The 21099-nt window shown below is 49.9% G+C and overlaps 1 protein-coding gene and 1 long non-coding RNA gene across 12 annotated transcripts in view; one reads left to right on the top strand and one right to left on the bottom strand.

Moving 5' to 3' along the window:
• The window catches only part of mast2 (microtubule associated serine/threonine kinase 2), a 109578-nt gene extending 89563 nt beyond the window's left edge, over positions 1–20015 (top strand). For 9 of the 11 annotated variants that reach the window (XM_028404312.1, XM_028404309.1, XM_028404315.1 and 6 more), the window contains 24 exons: positions 90–244; positions 4825–4900; positions 5229–5438; positions 9876–9977; positions 10918–11050; positions 11137–11204; positions 11288–11394; positions 11472–11680; positions 11758–11896; positions 11974–12106; positions 12185–12350; positions 12743–12844; positions 13342–13464; positions 13538–13647; positions 13724–13878; positions 13957–14093; positions 14210–14389; positions 14467–14703; positions 14785–15011; positions 15191–15313; positions 15398–15534; positions 15627–15814; positions 15887–16443; positions 16573–20015. In XM_028404312.1, coding sequence (XP_028260113.1) covers positions 90–244; positions 4825–4900; positions 5229–5438; positions 9876–9977; positions 10918–11050; positions 11137–11204; positions 11288–11394; positions 11472–11680; positions 11758–11896; positions 11974–12106; positions 12185–12350; positions 12743–12844; positions 13342–13464; positions 13538–13647; positions 13724–13878; positions 13957–14093; positions 14210–14389; positions 14467–14703; positions 14785–15011; positions 15191–15313; positions 15398–15534; positions 15627–15814; positions 15887–16443; positions 16573–17985 — 5187 coding nt within the window. In that variant the 3' untranslated portion in view covers positions 17986–20015. The remainder of the gene's footprint in view (positions 1–89; positions 245–4824; positions 4901–5228; positions 5439–9875; positions 9978–10917; positions 11051–11136; positions 11205–11287; positions 11395–11471; positions 11681–11757; positions 11897–11973; positions 12107–12184; positions 12351–12742; positions 12845–13341; positions 13465–13537; positions 13648–13723; positions 13879–13956; positions 14094–14209; positions 14390–14466; positions 14704–14784; positions 15012–15190; positions 15314–15397; positions 15535–15626; positions 15815–15886; positions 16444–16572) is intronic. The other 2 variants (XM_028404313.1, XM_028404311.1) reach the window with 1 other exon arrangement.
• LOC114434874 (uncharacterized) lies at positions 2560–3351 on the bottom strand. Its single transcript, XR_003670517.1, has 3 exons — positions 3276–3351; positions 2761–3031; positions 2560–2684 (listed from the first exon to the last, which is right to left on the bottom strand). It is a non-coding gene; the product is annotated as an uncharacterized LOC114434874 (long non-coding RNA).
• Positions 20016–21099: the final 1084 nt, after the last annotated feature.

Below are 21099 nucleotides of genomic sequence, written 5' to 3'. Positions count from 1 at the left end.
CTCACCCCGGGCCCAGCTCCAGCCTAACCCGCGCCGTAGCTCCAGTGCTGGTTGTAATCTGTGCTCCCTCTGTGCTCCTCCTCTCACAGTCCTCCTGTTCATCTCAGGAGAAGCTGCACCAGCTGCCCTTCCAGCCCACGCCCGACGAGCTGCACTTCCTCACCAAACATTTCAGCTCGGAGAGCATCACGGACGAGGAGGGCCGGCGCTCCCCCGCCATGAGACCGCGCTCCCGCAGCCTCAGGTAAGCAGCCAAGCCCCGTCTGTGTTCATGCAACAAGCACAAGCGTTTTCTCCAGGGCTGCACAGCGATGTGAGCTTTACACCACACCTGCAGTCCTGTCAGCCATCTTAATGCATCATATGAGACGCACAGAAAGTCGAACCAAGTCTGGGTTTTTTATCCAAACTCTAAAAATAAAGCATTAACACTAAAAAGATTCTGTAAAAACAAAAGGTTCTGCACTCCCGAGCAGCCCACAGTGACTAAACATGTGACACCCAGAGTCAGTGTGGAGTTGAGGCTGGTCGGCGGTCCTCGGCGCTGCTCCATCTGTCCTCCTTTGTGTTTATTTCTGTTCTTCACCTTAAAAACTCCTCAGCGCCACACAAGTCAATGAACTCATGATGAATGGTTGTCAAGGCCTCATTAACGTTAAAGGGTGACTATAAAAAGCCACCTGGAGCGGGCCGGCTCCCACAGGGGATGAACAAACATTAGCATCCAGTGGATTGTGTGTGTGTGTGTGTGTGTGTGAAAGGTCAGACTGGCCTCTCTGCCACTCACCCGTCCACCTATTCTCAAACTCACATTCGTCCTCGTCACTCCCTGACTTTCACTCAGTCTGTCTGTCCTTCTGTGTTTTCATGGTTTCTTCCTCCTCTTCCTCCTCAGCCGTCATCCTCCTTCTCAGCAGCCTCCTCCTTATCTTCATCTCTGCTTCTTTGCAGACAGATATTGAATTCTTTCATCCTCTGAGATGAAAGCAGGTGAAACAGGGCTGCATGGGGTGTATCTGATTAGAGTCCCGCAGTGTTTGTTGATTGATGTCAGGCTCAGTGTGTGTGTGTGTGTGTGTGTGTGTGTGTGTGGGGTGTGTGTGTGTGTGTGTGTGGTGTGTGTGTGGTGTGTGTGGTGTGTGTGTGTGTGTGTGTGTGTGTGTGTGTGTGTGCAGTAATCCACCATCACCTGTGTCCCTGTGTAACCCTGTTTATTTTCTGTGCTGAGGAGGAAGAAGAACGTTGAAGATGTTAGAAAAGGTTTAGGAGCTGCCTGGAGCTGCCTCCAGGTGTGTGAGGTGACTTTGAAAGGCGGATGTTGTGTTGCTGAACGAGCCTCGGTGGAAAGCCTGACATGGCTTCGGTCATTAAACAGCCCTTAATGAGCAGACAGGTTCAGACGGAGAACCAGCAGAGAGTTCAGAGTGGATAAAAGCTGCAGTCTGAAGGCAGAGAGGCAGACAGGAGCAGAGGAGTGAGGAGGGACCACGATGATGATGATGATGATGATGGTGGTGGGGCTGATGGTGATTGGACCCCAGAGAAGATGGGGGCCAAATAAATGAACATGAGCTGCAGAGCACAATTATATGCTAATTTAATGACTCCGCCGAGAGCGCCGGCAGCGGCCTGTTGTCATTTTACAGTTTCTTTGTTCATTTTTTCATCTTCTCTCAGATGCGAGTTGTGATTGATAAGTCTGCGGCCTGAAGTAGAACAAGGTGACAGCTCTTAGTTCATGTTCATGCAGTTCAACCCTTTGACTGATTAGACAGAAACTTTCTATGGTAATTTTCATCACCCCACTGTGAGGAGGAGGAGGAGGAGGAGCACGGTCCCTGAATGTCTCCGTGTCCTCGTGGACCAACGTGGGTGGCGTCAGTCCACCAGAAGCTCTATAAATGATGGAGACATCAGTCGTCCATGCAGCTGCACACAAAGCAGTGCTTTTCATTTGCTACAGTATAAATCAATACATTTAGATTTTTAAAATTGTCTATCAAACATAATCCAATACCTCATTTTAATTTATGTAGGAAGATTAATGGATTATAGTTTGGTGTTGAAAGGTCAGAGTCCCTCTGTCTGTGTTGACCTGCCAGATTCATGCTGTCATCAGCTGGAGTTTTTCCATCATGACTCTCCTCCAGCATGCATGTCATCACACACACACACACACACACACACACACACCTCATCCCTGTAGTGCCCAGCTCTCTGTCACGGTCAATTAGGCCTCTCATTTCCCAAGTCGCCACCTCAGTTGTGAAGCGTCAATGTTATTTCTCTCTCTCACACACACACACACACACACACACACCATCTGATTGGCTGTCTCGTCTGATTTACTTCAATTACCCTCTCTACCAATAAGCTCTTTTGCATTCTGAGTGCCTGACATCACCGTCAGCCCTCCACCAATGTTTGAGAATCACGTTTTCCAAACACGTCTCCGCTCCAGACGACATGTTCTCTCTCCTCCTGCTAACTTTTGAACAGAACTCTCTCACAACTTCCTCCTCATCTCCAAGGTCATTTCTCAGAGTAATGACGAAGACGTTTTTCGCCCGGATTGCCACCAGGCATTTTTTATTTCCCATTACTGCAGAAATATAGTCGTGTTCTAATTAGCCTTTGTCTGGCTTCTGGTGTTATTCATCGGGGGGATTTCACCGCGACCTCCGCTGTGAACGAGAGATTTATTTTAATAAGCACGAGCCGCAGAAAAAGAAGACGTTGTATGAAAATTAAAGAACGTACATAACAGCCCGAGGCACTAAATCCATCTTTGTTAAGACTGTCCTTTAGTTACAGAGCCGGCTGACAGGCCCTGATTGATTTCTCTTCTTCCAAGAACACAGACATGAAACAAGAAGTTTCAGAGTTGAGCATGTTAACGAGTCTTTGTGTGAAGAATCCCATGTTTCCTTTCAGCAGTGAACGCTCAGTGTGAAGGCGCCGTCAGTGTGTCCACCTGTCTGCTCTGTGTGCGCCATGAAGGCCGCTGCTCATCATGGCTCCCTGCTTGTTGCTGAGGAGAGCAGAACCTTTAGTTTTTGTGTTGGTACAAATTTACGTCTGACATGTACAATAATCTGTTTACTGGAATATTTGAAGCTTACATTTGAGATTAGAATCATACATCACACACGATGCAACATGTGAATATGGTAAAAATATCTTAAAGCTCAAACTGATCAATGAATAATCTAAGTGTCTGTGTGTCTGTGTGTCTGTGTGTCTGCCTGTTTGTGTTTGTGTGTGTGTGTAGTTACCTGTCACTGTGTGCTGCTGCCGTGATAAACAGCCTCCATGACGTTTGGCTCGTATGTCAGGCTGCTCTCATTCCTATTAAGCCAGTAATTGGACTTTGAGCAGTCGATGGATGACTTAAAGCATTACCTCATCCAGCAGGATACATGGTGTGTGTGTGTGTGTGTGTGTGTGTGCGCGTGTGTGTGTGTGTGTGTGTGTGTATTGGTGACTCATACCCTCACCTGTCCTCAGCTTTGTTTCAGGACATTTGTTTTTGCATGTGTGTTTTCTTTTAGTCCAGTTCCTGACATTTTATTTTAGATATTTATTTATTATTATTATTTATTAAGATGTTTTTACTCAGTCACTCCTCAAATATAATTTTTCAGACCCTGCAGCTGTCCCTTTGTTTCTGTGGGGCCTTTTATGTTGTTTAAAATGTATCTTTAAAATCAAGACAAAATTGAAATATGTCTCTAAAACAAACAAAGATTGGCAGACAACTAGATTTTAAAATGACCAAATGGTTTATAAAAATGAAAAAATGTTTGTGCTGCTTCAACCGTGAATTCAGAGACGAATGTTTACTGGTAGGAATGGATGGAATGAATAATGCAGCATGCTAACAAAGCTTAAAATTGCCTGGAATGAAATTTCTCTCCCATGACTGAAAATAAACACACACACAGATACACACACACACACAGACACACACACACACACACACAGTCTGTCACCTGTCATCAGCTCATATTCTCCTGAAAGTGAGACTGAGAAAGGTCAAGGATAGTGCTGCTGTTGCTGTTTTGTCTTACTGTAGAGAAAGGTCGAGTGTGTGTGTCTGTGTGTGTCTGTGTGTGTCTGTGTGGGGGTGATGAGAGAAGATGAACACAAAGAAAATGGAGTCCACTCACAGAGTGACAGACAGATGGGTTTTTATTCCACTGTGGACTGACGGAGACGTCACTGTCAGCCTGTCGAGTCGTGAAGCTCCCTGAGGACTGATGGACACTCGCTGCCAGTGGCGGACAGCCCGGGTTTATTACTCGCACACACACACACACATACAGCGTGTGTGTGCGCGCAGGTCTGTCGGCCTCCAGAGGTGTTACCTTTGCGCTGCTCTGTGTGTGCATCCATGTGAGTCCAAAGGTTGTCATGGTCCTCGGTTTACACACACATGATGAAGACCCTGCAGTCCTGTTAGTGTGGCTGATCACCAGCCTGCGTTTGTCCCCCTCTGACCGCCTGTCCGTCACTCACCGTCTGCTTCTGCAGGGACACAACAGGGACAAACTTATAGAATTACAAAGACCATAAACTCACAGATTAAAAAGGATTTTCTCTGAGATTAAAAAGTCCTTCAGCAGACAGGCCAACACACACACACGTTTGTTAGGACACCTGCTGAGGATCATTGTACTGGAGTGACACAAATGTTACTATAGTTCAGAATATAAAAACAGCTGTTTTTATGTTACATGCAGAAAACAATTCAGTGATGATCTCAGTTGAACATGAAGGTGCTCTCAGCCTCCTGCAGTCTCACCTCTGTGTGTCTGCTTTCAGTCCGGGCCGCTCGCCGGTGTCCTTCGACCACGAGATTATGATGATGAACCACGTGTACAAAGAGAGGTTCCCCAAGGTTCGTACTGCACACACACACACACACACACACTGTGAATGCATCAGAGAGTACAGGAAATAACTTTTATTGTGAAAGAGCTGCAGGAAGTGTTTCTTTTCATTTAAAGATGTTTAATCCCAGCATGTGCGCAGTGTATTATCTCAGGCCTGTCAAATAATCTCCTTTGAATTATTCATCATTTAATTAGAGGGGATTTTCTCTCATATATGACATTATTTGTCACGTCTGTGTTGTCTGCCATGCACGGACCTCATCTGTGACTCATCCTATCCCCCGCCCTCCCCTTCTCCTCCCCCCTTCCTCCTCCTCCTCCTCCTCGCCTCAGGCGACGGCTCAAATGGAGGAGCGCCTGGCCGAGCTGCTCGCCTCCTCGGCCCCGGAGAAGGTGTGCCCGCTGGCCGACGGGGTCCTGAGCTTCATCCACCATCAGCTGATTGAGCTGTCCAGAGACTGCCTGGAGAAAAGCAGAGAGGACCTCATCACCTCCCGATACTTCTACGAGCTGCAGGAGAACCTGGAGAAGCTGCTGCAAGATGTAAGTGCAACAAGAGTCTGTTCAGTGTGTGGTGAAGAACTGTCGACCTCCAATTCAGGAATTACCAATATGAACATGTAAACAGATGCGTGTGCAGCCAACTTAACAAGCCCGAGCTGGGCGGGTTTCTGCATCACTCAGAGCGATGAAACATTCTGATCCCTCATAAACTTCTCCTCCATTTTCTCAGTTGCTATGGTAACAAGTCCTGCACACGTGCCAAAGCTGGTAAACTAAGGTCCATCTCAGACCGTGGCCGCTCCTGTCCCGCGGTGTTAACGTGTCGGAAGCTCTGCCTTCCTGCACGTGCTCCTTCTGTAACAGACTCCATCGATTCCATCGCAGCGAGCAGTTAACGGACGATTTAGACGCTTATGAGTCGCTTTGCGTCAGCGCTGACAGGCGTCATGTCGTATGAGTAATTTTTATGGAGCGCCTCATTGTCGGGTTTCTGAGAAGTGCCCCTGCTGTGGACGCAGTTCTAAGCACACACAGCGGCAGCAGGTAGCAGGGCCCCTACTTCCACTGCTCCTGTGTTCCTGAGTATTTCTCAGAATGAACTATTTAACTTTTCACTCACAGGCAGGCTCCTGCAGAGGATTATGCAAATTTCTACTAATTACACAGAAAATAGAGACAGCGTTCATTTCTGTTCCATTATGTCCAGATAAATGCTGAATGTCAGCCAGCAGAACTCAACAATAAGCCAAGCAAATTATTATATTATTATATTATAATATTATATGTTCATATGGAGCAATAAAAAAGACAAACTGTGTAAAATCATGAAGATTTCACTGAAGTGTTTCACTCGGAAAGCTTTGAACTGGAGCTCGGATGAAGACATCATGACCGTGTCTGTGGTCACGCTCAGTTTGCCGTGGAACAACTCACGGCGTGACGCACCCCTCCGTTCACTCATCGTGGTTTTTGACCGTCAGCGCCACGTGATGTCATTTCGAAGACCCTGCAGCTGCTGTCTGTTTACTACTGACAAACAGCCGGGCATGATGGGACATTTTTGTGTGTTTATGCAGGTGTTCCTGTGTGGGAACGCAGGAATATATTTACATGTGTGTGCGGTGGTGACATCTCTATTAGCTCAGTGTTTTCCGGCGCCTGGGGGCCGACATTATGGCTCCCACTGGCCTCTTATTGACCTTCTGTTCTACTGTGACACACATACACATGCACACAAATATCTCTCAATCATACACACACACGTATGCAGGCAAACACACACACACACCCTCCTGGATTTTAATTTCACACTCCAGCGGTCACTGGGGGCTGACAGATGACTCTCCCAGACAAAGTGGAGGGGTGAAGGAGCTGCAGTCAGAGCGTTTTGGGGATGGGTGGGGATTGGAGGGGGATTCCTGTGCTTGTGATTGGCTGGCGGGCTAACAGAGGAGGAGGAGGAGAAGGAGGAGGTGGATGAGGGAGGTGGATGCCTTGTCGAATGCTTTTGGAGGTGTGTGAAGAACTTGAGCACATCTGGAGGAGCTGCAGTGCAGGCTGGGTGATGACATCACCAATTAGGCAGCTGTTGTTTTTCTGTGGAGCAGACATACAGAGGAGAGGATGAGGAGAGGATGAGGAGAGGATGAGGAGAGGATGAGGCCGTGAGCAGGTGTGGAATCAGCCTGTGAGGTGTATGGACAGTTCGTTTTTTTTGTTGGAGACATGTATCGCATCTCGTGGCAAAGGAGGCTGGAAGAGGAGGAGGTGGTGCTGGAGGAGGTGATGAGGAGGAGCGAGTGGAAGGTGTTCACGCACTGCTGGGAGGAGGAGGAAGAGGAGGAGGAAGACTTTGCAGTTGAGTCTTTTGGGTTTGGTTTGGTCCTGTCGTTACTAAGAGAGAGCGAGCAGACATATTTATGACTGTGATGGATTTAGGGACAGTTTACACTCTTTAAATGTATAAATGTGGTGTTGCCTTCGCTGCTCTGTGTGAGTTCAGTAACTTTGTAAACTGTTGAGTCTTCGTCAGCATGTGTTTCAGGATAGAAAGTTAAAGGATCATTTTCTCACCATGGCTCGTCATGGTCATTCTGGGATGGATTGCAGATACATTTATTGATTTTATTTAACTTAACTTATAGTGTGACTAATTATAATAATAATAATAATAATAATAATAATAATAAGACTAATTCACATGAACACAACAGCCCGATGAATGGACACAGTGTAGAATGTGTTGTGAATATTTGGACGCACATCTCTGTCAGATTCTGTTGGTCGTCACACTTTGTGACACTTGTCAGCAACAAAATGCAGTTTAAGAAACTTGAAGTGCTGAAAGGCTTGAAAGCTTTCATTCCTTCTGAAAAGCTGCTTCTTATTTTATTTAACCCTTTAAGTCCAGTTGAAACAGCAGCCTGTGTCTCCTGCTGCTCGTCCTTAGTGAAGCTTTTTCGGTGTGAAATCGTGTCCCTCTGTTTGTCTCGTCCACTCCTTCTGGACTCGACGTCTCTCAGCCCTTCTCTTTGTCCTCCTCACTTATCCGTTCCTTTTTTTCCTCCATGGCTCCTCTTCTCTCCTCATGTCACGACCCCATTACAGAACTCGCAGGAGGCCAGCTCACCTCTCCTCCTGCTGTCCTGCTCGTGTCTTTTATCTCTCCTCCACCTTTACCCCTTTCTTCCTCCTCACCGCCGCTCATCTTCCTTTCCTCTCCCTCATCCATCCCTGTCATGTGGGCTTAGTGACCTGCCTGGTCGGTCACTATGGCAACCTGCATCCAGGCCATCCTCTGTCAGAACCCCCTGGGAGAGCCTGTTAGACTCCTGGAGGTCACCTGAGGGCGGTGTGGAGGGAAAGAGTGCTAGCTCAGCTGTGGTGATCTGTCACTGAGAGCTGATGGCTCACTCTGAACCTTCAGCGCGTTTATGGGTCAGAGGCAGCTGTGAACATCTGCTTTAATTGGCTGGACTCAGGGGGGAAACATCACCTGATGGAGGAAATGATGAGCGCTCTCTGATAGGCTGCATGACGTCACCTGACCTGTCTTCATGGACAAACACAGGAAGGAGCGGGAAAAAGTCCCAAAACCAAATAACCTTTGAAGGTCTGAAAGTTTTTAGTCTGCTTCATAAAGAGTTCATTTAAAGGGATGCTCAATATTTCTACAACATGGCAGCATCTTCATCCTCCTCTGTGCTTTCCTGCCATTACATTTTTAACAAAAGTAAAAATATACACTTACAGTATGATGGCGTATATATAGAGACAGATACACCTGTTCATCTGGTGTTTCAGCAGCCTCATTACAGCAGTCGAATAAAATGATGATGATGCTTTAACACCAAACAATTAAATACAAAAACATACAGCGTTTAAGAGCCATTACAATATTAATAAACAATATGATCAAAATAATAAAACCATAATACACGTTAATACAGTGTGTTTAGTATAATATCCTGGGATGATCCATGTTAAAACTGTTCAGTCTGTAAACTGAGACACATCTGAAATGAGCTGCAGTCTATGGATCCTATCAGACTGCACGCTGTGTGTTTATATACTGTGTGTCCACAGAGGAGTCATTGTCACATGCAGGGTTAATATACAGTCGGCCTCACACACACACACACACACACACACTGTGGTTAATTAGTCTCTGTGCAGTGGGAGTCAGTCCCTCCGCTGTCCATTACTCACCGATCACGGCCTGGACAGCCTCCTTACATATACACACTCTAATACATATTTACAGCGCATGTACAGTGAACACACACACACACACACACACACACACACACACACTTCACTTCAGGGTTTTATTACAGTTATAAATAATTCAAAGGCGGGGACCCCCAGGCCCCCCCGCCCCCCTGTCTGTCAGACATACAGCAAGGAGTCACCCACGCTTTGTTTATGAACGGCCACCTCCTCTGTCAGCCTGCCTGACACACACACACACACACACACACACACACACACACACATCTTACATCGATCATAAGAACATGCATACATGCTACATTGAAAAATACACACACAAACACACACATTACCCCCCTGAGAAAGAAACATGTTTTACAGTGGCTGCTTTATGATTGTTACAGACTGCACACACACACACTCACACACACACACTCTTCCACCCCATTTATTTGCAGGGGTCAGTGTTTGCTGCAGATGCAGAGCGGACTGCTGTGTAAATTGTTCTGTCTTCACGCTGATAGACATTTCACAGTGGATATCAGGGAGCGAGGCGGAGGTCGCTCTGACTTAGATTAACTCAGGTGTGTGTGTGTGTGTGTGTCTGTCCTCAAAATGCTCGTTCTGCTTTGTTTGTCAAGGACACATATTTCCAGAGCAACCTGAAGGTCATAAAACACTTGGATGATGAATTATTTAAAGTGTGATCATGAATATAATATCATAGAATGAACTCTGTGTTGTGTGTCCTTCTGTTGTGTTCAGGCTCACGAGCGTTCAGAGAGTGTGGAGGTTACCTTCGTCACACAACTCGTCAAGAAGCTGATGATCATCATCGCCCGGCCGGCGCGCCTGCTGGAGTGTCTGGTACGCAGTTTGATTTTCATTTTCTGACTTTTTATTGCTATAAACTGAGTTTTTTTGTTAAATATCACGTCGACAGTGTTTGTGTAATTTTATTTATACAGATTCAGCTGATAATAATATTACAATGCACTATATTTAGGCATTTACATGATTGTAACAGAATATTTAATAAAGCCTGGTCCTGTCTGAATCACAGCACTGTAAATCGACTCCACGCGTGGTTAATAAACAGTTTAGAGCGTCCTGCTGTGTGAAATGACTCGAGCACAGCAATTCATTTCCAGGCTTCCTGTTTTAAATCAGCCGGATGCACTCACACATTAACACTTCTGTATAAATGCAGAGCAGCGTCGCCCAGAGAGCCCTGACAGAACAGTAAACAGCTGTTTGTAAGGAGGGACGACGTGGAGGACGAACAGATACAGAGAGAGGGAGAAGCGTGAGTGTAGGAGACAGAGGGATGATTGGAGGGGCAGAGGAAGGCGAGGAAGAGGAGGATGGAGGTTCACACCAGTGGCTCTGACTGATCACAGGCAGCTGCAGCTGTGACACTGTACAGGATGGGTTTTTACAAATGGAAGCACACAGATAGAGGAGGGGGCAGGGAGTGTGTGTGTGTGTGTTTACATGTATGCTGTGTGTGCATAACAGCAGTACAGCATTGTCAGAGGACAGAGGGACTCCCCCTGCACCTCTGTCTCTGCACCCATGTAGTGGAGACACTCATGTGACTGCTGCTCACATGTGAGTCCATCACTTCCTGCCTGTTGCTGAATGTTTTGGACATATAAGAATTTAAATGTTCAGAACTTTACATCACACGTGAGGCGTTCAGGAACATCAGAAATCTGTAGGTGGGTTTTGAAGCTGAGAAGAAGAGGCAGAGTTTGTTTCCTGTTGCTGAACGCTTGCTCTCTTCCTCCTCCTTCTTCCTCTGCAGGAGTTCGACCCCGAGGAGTTTTACCACTTGTTGGAGGCAGCTGAGGGTCATGCAAAGGAAGGCCGGGGGATCAAGTCTGACATCCCCAGATACATCATCAGCCAGCTGGGCCTCACCAGGGACCCTCTGGAGGGTAAACCCAGCAGAGCTGACACCGTCTTTTGTTTGACGTCCCCTGATCTCTTCGGTTTGATGGCTGATCTCTGTGTCTCTCCTCAGAAATGACCCAGCTGAGCAGCTACGACAGTGGAAACCCAGAAACCCCCGAGACCGACGACTCTGTGGACGTGAGTACACATAAAAAACAGGCATTCAGGGACTGTCCTTGTCTTTGTCCTCTTACTGAAACCTTTTGTCTTGTGTGTGTCAGAGTCGAGGAACCACAGTCCCAGCAGTACCACATCCACCGACTAAAACCAAAACCCCTCGAGAGGAAGACTTTGAGAACATCAAGCTCATCAGTAATGGAGCCTACGGGTACGACTGCACCCAGTTTCTCTTTCTGTTATGGTGTCAAATAGGATTAACACTGAGGTCTTCCTCTGCCTGTGCAGCGCCGTGTTCCTCGTACGCCACAAAGAGACGCGGCAGCGATTCGCCATGAAGAAGATCAACAAGCAGAACCTGATCCTGCGGAACCAGATCCAGCAGGCCTTTGTGGAGCGAGACATCCTGACGTTTGCTGAGAACCCGTTTGTTGTCTCCATGTTCTGCTCGTTTGAGACCAGGAGACACCTGTGCATGGTGATGGAGTACGTGGAGGGTAAGATCCTCACCCTGGATACTGTGTGTAGTGTTAGCAGCGCTGTGTTGTCTGACCTCTCTGACTCCGGTCTGCAGGCGGAGACTGCGCCACGCTGCTGAAGAACATCGGCGCCCTGCCGGTGGACATGGCTCGTATGTACTTTGCTGAGACCGTCCTCGCTTTAGAGTATCTGCACAATTACGGCATCGTACACAGAGACCTGAAACCCGACAAGTGAGACAAACATCAACATTTTGTCCTTCATCTGCACGCTGTGCTTCTCCTGTGAGTAAACATGTCCTCTCCTACAGTCTTCTTATCACATCCATGGGACACATCAAGCTGACCGACTTCGGCCTGTCTAAGATCGGCCTGATGAGTCTGACCACCAACCTGTATGAAGGACACATCGAGAAAGACACTCGAGAGTTCCTGGATAAACAGGTGTGCAGCTGGCAGTGTTGATCTGGATGGATGGTGGATGCAGCTGCCTGTTCACACTGCTGCTCGGTTCCTCTGCAGGTTTGCGGCACGCCGGAGTACATCGCGCCCGAGGTGATTCTGCGGCAGGGCTACGGGAAGCCGGTGGACTGGTGGGCGATGGGAGTCATCCTGTACGAGTTCCTGGTGGGCTGCGCTCCGTTCTTCGGAGACACGCCGGAGGAGCTGTTCGGTCAGGTCATCAGTGGTGAGTTTGATTTTTGGAGGAGAAAGAATGATTCAAAAAAACATGAAAATAAATAAATGTCTAAATGTATGTGTGTGTATTAGTGTGACTGAGCCTGAGGCCAGCAGAGCTGCTCAGCCTGACTCACAGGGAGTAAAATCAATAGTGATTCTTCTCTCCTTTGAATCCCCTCAGATACAGAGGGCGAGTCAATAATCATGAACCCGCATTGATCCCTGTACGTCTCTTTTATGGCCGTCTGAGTCTCGTGTGGATGCTCTCTGTTGATTGAGGGCTGCCTCTGTCTTTAGATCAGTCCTCCGGATTACTGTGAGGTGTTGATGCTCCTGCAGTTTTTACAGGTGGGACCACTTTCTCCTGCTGGAGCTGATGCAGTGTTTTGTGTCTCTCAGATGAGATCGTCTGGCCGGAGGAGGATGAAGCTCTGCCTCAGGAAGCTCAGGACCTCATCTCCAAGCTGCTGAGACAGAATCCTCTGGAGAGACTGGGCACAGGTCCGAAAGCTCCCGTCATTCACATGCTCCTCTCCCACCGTCTGTGTTCACATCTACACACACATTATGTTTTCATGTGTTCCTCTTTAAAAATGAACATTATCCAGCAGCTGTTTCTGTACTTCGACCTGCTCACCACCTTCCCCTCCATCATTCTGCAGACGTTTGATTTTAAAGACTCTCCTGAATGTTTGATAACGTAGACCATCAGCAGCTGTAGTAAATGAGAGCAGCTCCTCAGCATGCAGGGAGAAAAGGATCTGAAGGTTTTCTGCTGAGAAAGTTTCTCTAAAACTCAGAGCGTCTTTGTTCCAGCACTTCTTTTGTTTTTGAACACGTTCTGTCAGCACGGGCTCGGCTGTCTTTGATGCTGGTTCCCCCCCCCCGCAGAGTTTAAGGTGTGACCATACTCCACTTACACTGTACTGATGTCTTCTTTTCTTTCTCTACCTCCTGCCCCTCCAACCATCCTCCTCCATCCTCCTTCATCTCTACAGGAAGTGCCTTTGAGGTGAAGCAGCACCCGTTCTTCACAGAGCTGGACTGGAACAGTCTTCTGAGACAGAAAGCCGAGTTCATCCCACAGCTGGAGTCTGAGGACGACACCAGCTACTTTGACAGTACGCCTCTCTCATCAAACACATTCTCTGACAGCATCATCCACATGAAACCTAACCTGTGTGTCTGCCTCAGCACGTTCGGATCGGTACCACCATGTGGACTCAGAGGAGGAGGACGACACCAACGACGACGAACACGTGGAGATACGACAGTTCTCTTCCTGCTCGCCTCGTTTCAGCAAGGTACGACCTCACACACCTTCTGAGGGCTAACACGGATCAGGTCAGGCACTGAGGGTCTGCGATGTGCTCTGTGCAGGTCTACAGCAGTATGGAGCGTCTGTCTCTGCACGAGGAGAAGAGGACGCCTCCACCCACCAAACGCAGCCTCAGCGAGGAGGGCGGGGATCGCATCGACAGCCTGAGCGGACTCAAGACCAGAGATCGATCCTGGCTGGTGGGATCTCCAGAGATGTGAGTGCTTCCCCTCCAGAAATCAGGACGCAGTGTCTCTGTAGCTGCACGTGTTTTGATCTGTGGTGTCCTCTGCAGCCTGCGGAAGCGTCTGTCGGTGTCCGAGTCGTCCCACACGGAGAGTGACTCGAGCCCACCTCTGACAGTGAGGAGGCGATGCTGCTCCGCCATCATTGAGATGCCTCGCTTTGCTATCTCCTCAGAGGAGGAGGGAGGTAAAAGCAAAGCCCTCGTCCCTCAGCTCAGCCCACAAACAGCACGCAGGTTTCTGAGCAGAGCAGTCGGCCATTTTCATGATTATAACCAGGCTGCCTCTGTGTCCACCTCCCAGGTGCAGCTGGCAGCAGGAAGAGTCCCAGCCTGCTGGGTCCGAGCGCAGTGAGGGGTCCGCGCTGCGAGGAGCTCCCGCTCGCCATACCGGAGCTCCCGGTGGAGAGAGAGCTGAAGCTGGACGAGTCCCCCACCACGCCGAGCTCCACTTCCAGCCATCTGAGCAAGTCCACGCTCACACGTCAGTCCAAACACAAACACACGTCAGAGGAGGAATACGTGAGCTTCTTCCTGACTGTTGTTCTTCTCTCAATGCAGCGGGAAGCTCCGGTGATGTTAGCGAGCGTGCTAACGGCAGTAATGGTTCCAAAACTGCAGGAGACAGCGACTCTCCATCCACTCCAAAGGCCATCAGCGACCTGGCGGCTCGCAGGGCTCGCCATCGCCTGATGTCTGGAGATGCAGACAAACATACGGCGACCCAAAGCACCAGGCCGCTCAACAAGGTCATCAAGTCAGCGTCGGCCACCACGCTGTCGCTGATGATCCCTGCAGGTCAGTGCGTCGAGGTGCTGCTGAAGACCAGGAATCACATTTAATCTGAGTCTCACTGCTGAGTTTTTTGTTTGTTTTCAGACCACCATGGAGCCTCACCGCTCGCCAGCCCCATGTCTCCTCACTCGCTGTCGTCAAACCCGTCATCCCGGGACTCCTCTCCAAGCCGGGACCTGTCTCCAGCTGTGAGCAGCGTCAAACCTGCCATCGTTATCCACAGAGCGGGGAAGAAGTACGGCTTCACCCTGAGGGCCATCAGGGTCTACATGGGGGACTCGGACATCTACACCGTGCATCACATGGTGTGGGTGAGTGTCACATGATTCAGCCTGAAAACCTTTACCTGCCTCAGACTGTACAGCACTGTGTGTGCTGGAACTTTGATTCTTGTTGTTGACAGAAGGTGGCAGTAAACAACAACAGAACAGCAACGTCTCACCTCTCTCTCTCCTCTCTCTCTCTCTCTCTCTCTCCTTCTCTCCCTCAGCATGTGGAGGAGGGGGGGCCAGCCCATGAAGCGGGGCTAAGAGAGGGTGACCTCATCACGCACGTCAACGGAGAACCGGTCCATGGTCTGGTTCACACGGAGGTGGTGGAGCTCATACTGAAGGTACAGACTCTGTCAGCCATTGTTTCAGCCATTGTTTCAAATCAACGACAGTGTGGGTGATGTAATCATGATGTCATCGTACAGAGCGGTGCCAAAGTGTCCATCTCTGCCACTCCGTTTGAAAATACGTCCATCAAGGTGGGTCCTGCCCGAAAGACAAGCCACAAAACCAAGATGGCGAGACGCAACAAGAAGACCAAGAACAAGGAAGGACAGGACAGGTGGACACACACACACACACACACACCAGGTCAACAGCAAATCCACACACGTGCAGTGTAATGAGGAAGTAACTGTGTGTGTGCTCTGGCAGTAAGAAGAGGACGTCTCTGTTCAGGAAGATCACGAAGCAGGCGTCCCTCCTCCACACCAGCCGCAGTCTGTCCTCTCTGAACCGCTCACTCTCTTCTGGGGAAAGTGGCCCCGGCTCACCCACGCACAACCTGTCACCACGCAGCCCCACGCAGGGCTACAGGTCCACGCCAGACTCCGCCCACTCAGGTGAGAGAGCCACTGTTTTTGTCTGGTTTCTCAGTGTGTCTCTGCTACATCAGTGTTCTCTTCTCCCCTCAGTTGGTGGAAACTCGTCACAGAGCAGCTCCCCCAGCTCCAGCGTTCCAAACTCCCCGGCCAGTTCAGGTCACATCCGGCCCAGCTCGCTGCACGGCCTCGCCCCGAAGCTTCAGCGCCAGTACCGCTCCCCCCGACGCAAGTCAGCTGGAAACATCCCTCTGTCCCCTCTGGCCCGCACACCTTCTCCAACACCGCAGAGCAGCTCCCCTCAGCGCTCCCCCTCACCGCTGCCGAGCCACGCCCTGGGCCAGGCCGCCGTGGGCCAGACGTTCCCCGTAAAGCTGCACTCCTCCCCTCCCCTGGTGAGGCAGATATCCAGGCCCAAGAGCGCAGAGCCTCCCCGCTCCCCACTCCTCAAGAGGGTGCAGTCAGCCGAGAAACTGGCTGCCTCTCTCTCTAACTCGCCCTCATCTCCCTCCGGGGCGGCAGCGGCAGCAGCAGATAAGAAGCTGCCGGTGGGAGTGACTGTCGGGGGCCGGAAACACAGCCTGGACATCTCACACTCTGACTTCAAGAAGGAGATTCTGCAGCGAGAGCCGAGCCTACAGAGCCTGCAGGTAACAAGTTTCAAATATCTTAAGTGGTTAGGCTTCAGAGGGTTTTAAGCGTGGTCTTTTTCTGGTTAACAGGACAGGGTGTATATCTGTGTTACCTGCTCTCACATGTTTTTTCATGTGAATCTTCAGGAGTCAGCCAGCGAGGGCCTGCTGTCCTCAGCGGGCCGCGGCGTGGAGAAGGGCAGCCTGCAGAAACACTCCTCCTCGTCCAGGAAGTTAGGACGTCAGGAAGGAGACAGCGCCCTCGGCACAGTGTCCGGCTCGCTGGGCCTGGCCCCTGGGAAGAGCAAGCTGAAGGACAAACTGTCGGCCATCAGGCAGGACCGGGCGGAGCGCAGGGAATCGCTGCAGAAGCAGGACGCCATCCACGAGGTCGATTCATCTGAGGACGAGACAGACGAGGGCTCAGAGGACAGCCAGGACGGACGCCGGGGGACCACGTTCACCCCTCCTCCGCTGCTGAGGCCCACCACTGTGAGAACAGGTCCCGGAGGCACGCTGCCGTCCCTCTGCCTCTCCCCCTGCACCCCCCACGCCACCTTCTCCCACACAGGGCCATCACAGGTGGGCAGGCCCAGCCCGTCACACACGCTGCCCACCCTGTCAGAGAAGCCCAGTCCGAGCGCCGCCTCTGCAGGAGTGAAGGATGGGAGATCCACCTCATCCACAGAGGAGGGTGTGAGACAGGAGAGGAAAGTTCTGGAGGCAGGCGGCACCACAAAACCCGCTCAGGCCCCCCTTCCGTTCTCCACCCCGGGCAGCGCGTTCATCTCAGTCAGCAAGGACACTTTCCTCAAACCGACTCCTCCTCAAGACTCACCGAGTCTGAAGGGGAAGGCGGCAGAGAGCCGAACCCCGGACAGCCCGAGAGCCGCTGCCCCCTCCTCAGCGAGCCCCGCCAGCTCTCCTGACTGCAGAACCACTACGACCACCACAGACTCCCCCACCCGCTCCGCCTGCTCCTCTCCGGGCATCCCCAAGGAGAAGAAGGAGGCCGACAACAGGAGGCTCTGTGCTGCCGCCGCCGCTGCATGCCTGACGGCCTCCTCTCCATCCACCTCCAGCTCCACCTCAAGTTCCAGCTCCCCAGTCCCCCCCGCTGAGACTGGAGTGGACAAAGTTGTGTCTCAGCTGGCTACAGTAGCTAAAAGTGTTCTGGGTCCGGTCAAACTCAGCTCTGCTGCAGAGAAGACCCCCAAAGACCAGAAAGCACCCAGAGGAGGCGCTCCCGAAGCCCCGCCTTCTGACGCCTCCAAACAGGTCGCGCAGCCGCCTCGCCTTTCCCCAACCAAGCAAACTGCTTCACCCACTGCCTCTCAGAGGCAAACCCCCACCCAGAAGGGCTACACAGCCCCACTGCCGCCGCCGCCCACATCAGGGGCCACAGGCAGAGAGAGCGCCGCCACCTCTGCCATCAGCACACCTCCACCTGCTTCTGCTGCACCTGAGCCACAGCGCAAGAGGTCCGACCCCCACACCACCACTGCCGCCGCCTCGCCCGCCTCCTCCCAACCAGACAAAGCCACCAGCAAGAAGACGTAGCAGCAGAACAGACATGTGCAGCAGCTCTTTAAATTCACTCAAACTGCATGTTTGGAAGAAAACTTATTAGCAACACGGCGCCAGTCAGAGCTGAAGGGCGGTGCAGTGGGCGCTGACGGACAGATGTGGCTCCATTCCAGCTGTTCTGTGCTCTTTGTGTTCAGTTTGGTGTCCCACTCATGTAAGGGGCCAGAAACATGAAGAGCTCAGGGGTCCGCGCTCACACTCGTTACACTCACACACACACACACACACTTTCTGTTCTGTGCTGGACAACTGAACCCACGTCTGTCACTTTGCTTTCCCGCTCCTCGTCCCTCCGTTCTCCACCTGCCTGCTCAGCCATGTTTGGAGGCAGATCGTATCTCAGCAATAATGCTCAGTGTGTGTTTAGCAGCTCTACGGTCTGTTTATAGGAACACATCTGCATCGTCAGCAGCTCACAGGACAAATTCAGCTCTCCTCTGGCTGCAGTGGGCTCACTGTTCCCTGAGCACAGCCTGGCAGGCGTGGAGCTGCCTGTTAGACTGGGACAGTTCATCCTCACGCCTCCTGTCTGTTCTGAGTTCAGCAGCAGTAATCATTCTAAGCACTTTCCTGTGGGGACTACCTTCTTCTAAACTACAACCTACAGCCGTGTCACTGCACAGAGCGCACAGCATCCATCTAGTCACAGCTGTTGTGTGTAGTTTGGTTTGTGTGTTTCAGAGTCGGCCAAAAACTCAACTTATAAACCAAAACTATGATTTTGAGGTGAACTGTCCCTTTAAAATTTTCACTCAGACTTTGATGTAAAGGGTTAAAGATCTGAGAAGAGAGGCTACTTTCTAATCACTTATGTGAAGTAAAACCTGGCAGCATGGTAAGTGTCTGATGCCGGTGAAGGGTTTGTGCGCTCGGCTCCGGTTGTCGTCGTCTTTTAACCCATCGCTTGAACACCTGATTTTACTGCCCAGCTTTTAGAAGCCGCTCCGGACCGCCCGCTCTCTTTTTCTGGCCCCTGTCGGCCTCTACAGGCTGTCAGACTTTTATTTTGGTATCTGGACCAACTTGCTGTGTTTTGCCTCGAATCCTGTAAAGTTGTCACACTTAACTGTGTGTGTGTGTTTGTGCATGGCTATCTATGTATATACATAAGAATATTTAAAGTTCTGCATCTGTTTTATACCCTGTGTGTGTGTGTGTGTGTGTGTGTGTGTGGTTAGAATAAGATGAAATGTGTGTGTGTTTGAGTTTCTGTCATCTGATTTGTTTTTATTTTTTTTTAGTTTAATCACAGAAACTCAATGTTTGAACATTTCCTGTCCTGTTTCCAAAAAGCAGACAGACGGCATGGTGTGTGTGTCTGTGTGTGTCTGTGTGTGTGAAGGCGTTCACAGACTGTGGAAGTCTCTCTCCTTTGTTTACACATGGTGTGGTGTGTTTTTGTTGCCCGTAGCAACCAGCTCCTCTGTTCCCCTGTGTTAGTGGCACCTGTGTGAGTCTGTGGAGGAACTCTGACTCTCTCTCTGACTTGAATGTTGTTTGTGGATTATCTGACTGTGTTCATCCTGCACCGTCATCACTGCTCAGAGCGCAGCAAGGCGAGGACAGAGATGTTTGAAGAATCAGAAACGGGTCTGGTTTCAGGACCGCTGGGGTCTGGACTCAGTCTGCCGCCGTAAGATTCTGATTCAGATCAGTTGGGACATTTTTCACATGCAGCCTGTGTCCTCATGTGTCGCTTTAGACTGAGCTGTGTGATGATATTTTGATATTGTGGCTCTTTAGTGTTAATTATGTTCCATTGAGCACAGGTTCAGACATAAGATCAGGATGTTAACCCTTAAAGGGCCAAAATATCCGCATACAGTAACACATACTGAAATATTTGTGCTGAAACTCGCTGACTTCTTCAGTGTTTGTCACTAAACAGCTTCCATATTATTTACACACACACCTTCAGATTGAAGTCTGTGCCATATAAAACAGCAGTGCCACTTTCTGACTGTACGAACACACACACACACACACACACACACCTCCACACCGGTGTAAGGATTATGGTTCAGCCATCTGCTGAAGCAGGCGTCAGTTTCCCTGGTGCAGTCATTAATCTCCAGCCTGTTGACCACACACACACACATACAGACACACACACACACACATACAGACACACACACACACAGCGTGGCCAACACAAACACACACCCTGACCCCCTCAGGCTCCTCCAGCCCGGTCGCCTCAGCAGTTACACTGTTGCGGTTTGTTCGACCTCCAGTCTGTGTTTACCCATCATGCACCTCTGCTGCTCTGTGACTTCCTGAAACACCTGAGACCAGATCTGTGTCAGCTTTCATGTCGGCTTGTTTCCAAAGTTGCAGGTTTACTCGTTTCAGTTAGCCGTTCATGGACAAAAACACACAAATATTCATATTCTACAAACACCACGTTAAAAAGACTTTTTTGCTTTAAACCAGAAAAAGTGCTTTAATGATGCAGGAAAAAAAAAATCCAAACAAAATCCGTCAAATTTAAAATCAAACAAAATAAAGGCTGAATTATTTCGTCACTGTTATGTGAGAGTTCCCTCCCTGTGGGTGTGTGAAGCTCTGATCCGTCTGATGCTGTTTTCTGCTGCGTGCAGCAGTGTTGGTCCTGATGGGCCTCCGTAGAGCGACGCTAACGTTTTAAACTGTTCTGCTGAGTCAGGAATCAGAGTAACAAGCTTCCTGCAGCTCAGCACGTGCAGCACATCAATGATTCAAACGTTCGGGACTGACGAGGTACAAGGTGAAGCCTTACGACCGCACACACACACACACTCACACACACACAAACACACACTCACACACACACTCTGTTTCATGAGATTTAGCGATGTTTCAATGTGCAGTCTGTTTAACTCGTCTGTGAGGAGGGTTAAAAAAACTTTTATGGACTCCTGCAGACGGCGGCAGTATTTCCAGGCTGCGTGTGTTTGTCTTTTAAGAGTGATGAAGAGGAGGAAGAAGAGCTGTGGCACCGTTAAAGCTTGAGAGAGAAAGAGAGGGGGAGGGAGGGAGACATTGCTAGAGTAAAACCAGTGCAATATCTTTTTATTTTTATCGTGGTAACAGCATGTTGTTGTCAAT

Source organism: Parambassis ranga, chromosome 4 (assembly GCF_900634625.1).
Source record: "Parambassis ranga chromosome 4, fParRan2.1, whole genome shotgun sequence".
Classification (NCBI taxonomy): Eukaryota; Metazoa; Chordata; class Actinopteri; family Ambassidae; genus Parambassis; species Parambassis ranga.
This window is presented reverse-complemented; position numbering and strand designations above follow the sequence as displayed.